This window comes from Myotis davidii, unplaced genomic scaffold (genome assembly GCF_000327345.1).
Source record: "Myotis davidii unplaced genomic scaffold, ASM32734v1 scaffold3082, whole genome shotgun sequence".
In the NCBI taxonomy this organism is placed as follows: Eukaryota; Metazoa; Chordata; class Mammalia; order Chiroptera; family Vespertilionidae; genus Myotis; species Myotis davidii.
The window spans coordinates 18563-20485 of record NW_006293368.1 but is presented as its reverse complement, the minus strand read 5'-3'; the positions used below and the strand labels follow the sequence as shown (position 1 = coordinate 20485).

General features: G+C 42.4%; 1 protein-coding gene across 1 annotated transcript; it reads right to left on the bottom strand.

The window, feature by feature from the left end:
* Window positions 1-1010: 1010 nt before the first annotated feature.
* Window positions 1011-1423, bottom strand: LOC107183656 (zinc finger CCHC domain-containing protein 10-like). The gene is made up of 2 exons (XM_015566123.1): window positions 1371-1423; window positions 1011-1221 (listed from the first exon to the last, which is right to left on the bottom strand). Exons 1-2 carry the CDS (start codon window positions 1421-1423, stop codon window positions 1011-1013), a joined length of 264 nt encoding a protein of 87 aa, XP_015421609.1.
* Between the last annotated feature and the right edge of the window lie 500 nt (window positions 1424-1923).

Sequence of the window (1923 nt, the reverse complement as noted above, 5' to 3'; positions counted from 1 at the left end):
TTCCTAAGTAGTTTCAACATTTTTGTTCCTTTTTAAGTTTCTGTAGAATGATGCTCCTCAGGCAAGTGTAACGCTAAGAACCAGAAGAAAATAAATGATACAGCACAGTAACTTGAAACTTGTACCATCAAAAAGGTAGAAATATATTGAGAGGTTCCTTGAACTTTTCATTTAAGACAAAAGGCAAAATAACTTTCTGAACAAAAACACAAAAACAGAGCACATTTATCAACAGTAGAAAGACGCCTAAGCTTATAACAATGTGTTAAATCTGACGTAATAACACACAGAAATCACTGCCAGATATTCTGATGCATTATCCTGAAAATATGTCTCCTACAGAACACTAACATATAACAAAGTATAGCATTGTTTTCATAGGGAGGAAAGATAAGTTTTAGTTTTGTTTTAGTCTAAAGATTTTTTATTGATTTTTTTTAGAGAGGAAGACAGAGGGACAGAGAGAGAAACAGCGATGTGAGAGTGAATCATGGACAGGCAGTCTCTGCATGCCCTCCACCAGGGAGTGAGCAGGCAGCCGGGTGTGTGCCCTGACTGGAATCAAAGCCGCCATCTTTCGGTGCGTGGGCTGCCACTCAACCAACGGAGCCATGTGGGCCAGGGCAAAAAGAAGTTTTACCACAAACACAGAATTACCGGATTTCAGCTTTTGATTAAGTGTTAGAGATACACTTCAAATATAAAAACAAAAAACAAGATTCACCCTTAAAATAAAAAAGTATATATATACATTATCTATTTCATTAATACTTTTTATGCTCTTACAATGTAAAATATTTAGAAACTTCTGAGCTCTCAAAATTTTGGCCAGTAAACCTATTTGGCTTTAACATATCCTAAATTCCCTTTTGAGAGTCAGATGAAAGCCTATGGTCCCTCAGTCCAATGCAGGCAGAGTGATTCTATTTCTTTTGCTTCTTTTTCGGTGGTTCATCTTCGGAGCTGCTCTCCGCTGCTGCTGCGACTGGAAGAGGTGGCCTCTGAGTGAATCAGGGTGAGGACGAGCTGCGGGCGGGGCTGAGACGATGAGCTGGAGGTGCTCCATCAGTATCTCTGTCCACAGAGGAGGGTGAGGTGGGTGTCTCTTCACTCTCTGGTGAAGCATCACTGGCCGGCCTGTCGCTGCTCTTGCTATTGGAGCTGGTTACACTCTTAGACCTTTTATTCTTCGTCTTTCTTTCTACATTAGCTTCTCCAATGCTGTGTTGTAGTAATAATCTGCTTTCCTTTTCTTTTAAAGCTTTCTTGAGTTGTGCTGTTCTTGAAGGCCTATGTAGGTCTTTCCTTTTTCCTGTGCATTCCTAAGTCCAATGTCCAAATTCCAACATTTCTGACATCTTACATGTTGCTTATTTGCTTCAGCTGGTCTCCGGGCTATGAGTCGATGCCTGGGAGTCGCCATCTTAGCGCGGCTGAGGTATATCCGTTTGACAAGTTCTTGATTTAGCCAGTTATCTTCTAGGGCAGCGGTTCTCAACCTGAGGGTCGCGACCCCTTTGGCGGTTGAACTACCTTTTCACGGGGTCGCCTAAGACCATCCTGCATATCAGATATTTACATTAGGATTCAAAACAGTAGCAGCATTACAGTTATGAAGTAGAAAGGAAAATAATTTTATGGTTGGGTCACAACGTGAGGAACTGTATTTAAAGGGCCAGAAGGTTGAGAACCGCTGTTCTGGGGGAAGTCATACAAACTCTACTCTTCCCATCACCTTCCAGCTCATCCACAGTCAGCTTCAGCTGGCAACAGGGACCGTCCTCCTCTCACCGCTTCTGCCTTCCTTGGTTTTGTACAAGTTTTGTGGAGAGACCCAGGCCTGTCCTGTGTTAAAGAGTCTGGGCGTCTGTGTTCTGTGTTAATTCCCCAGGGCATTCTAGTGCACATCTACATTTGAAAACT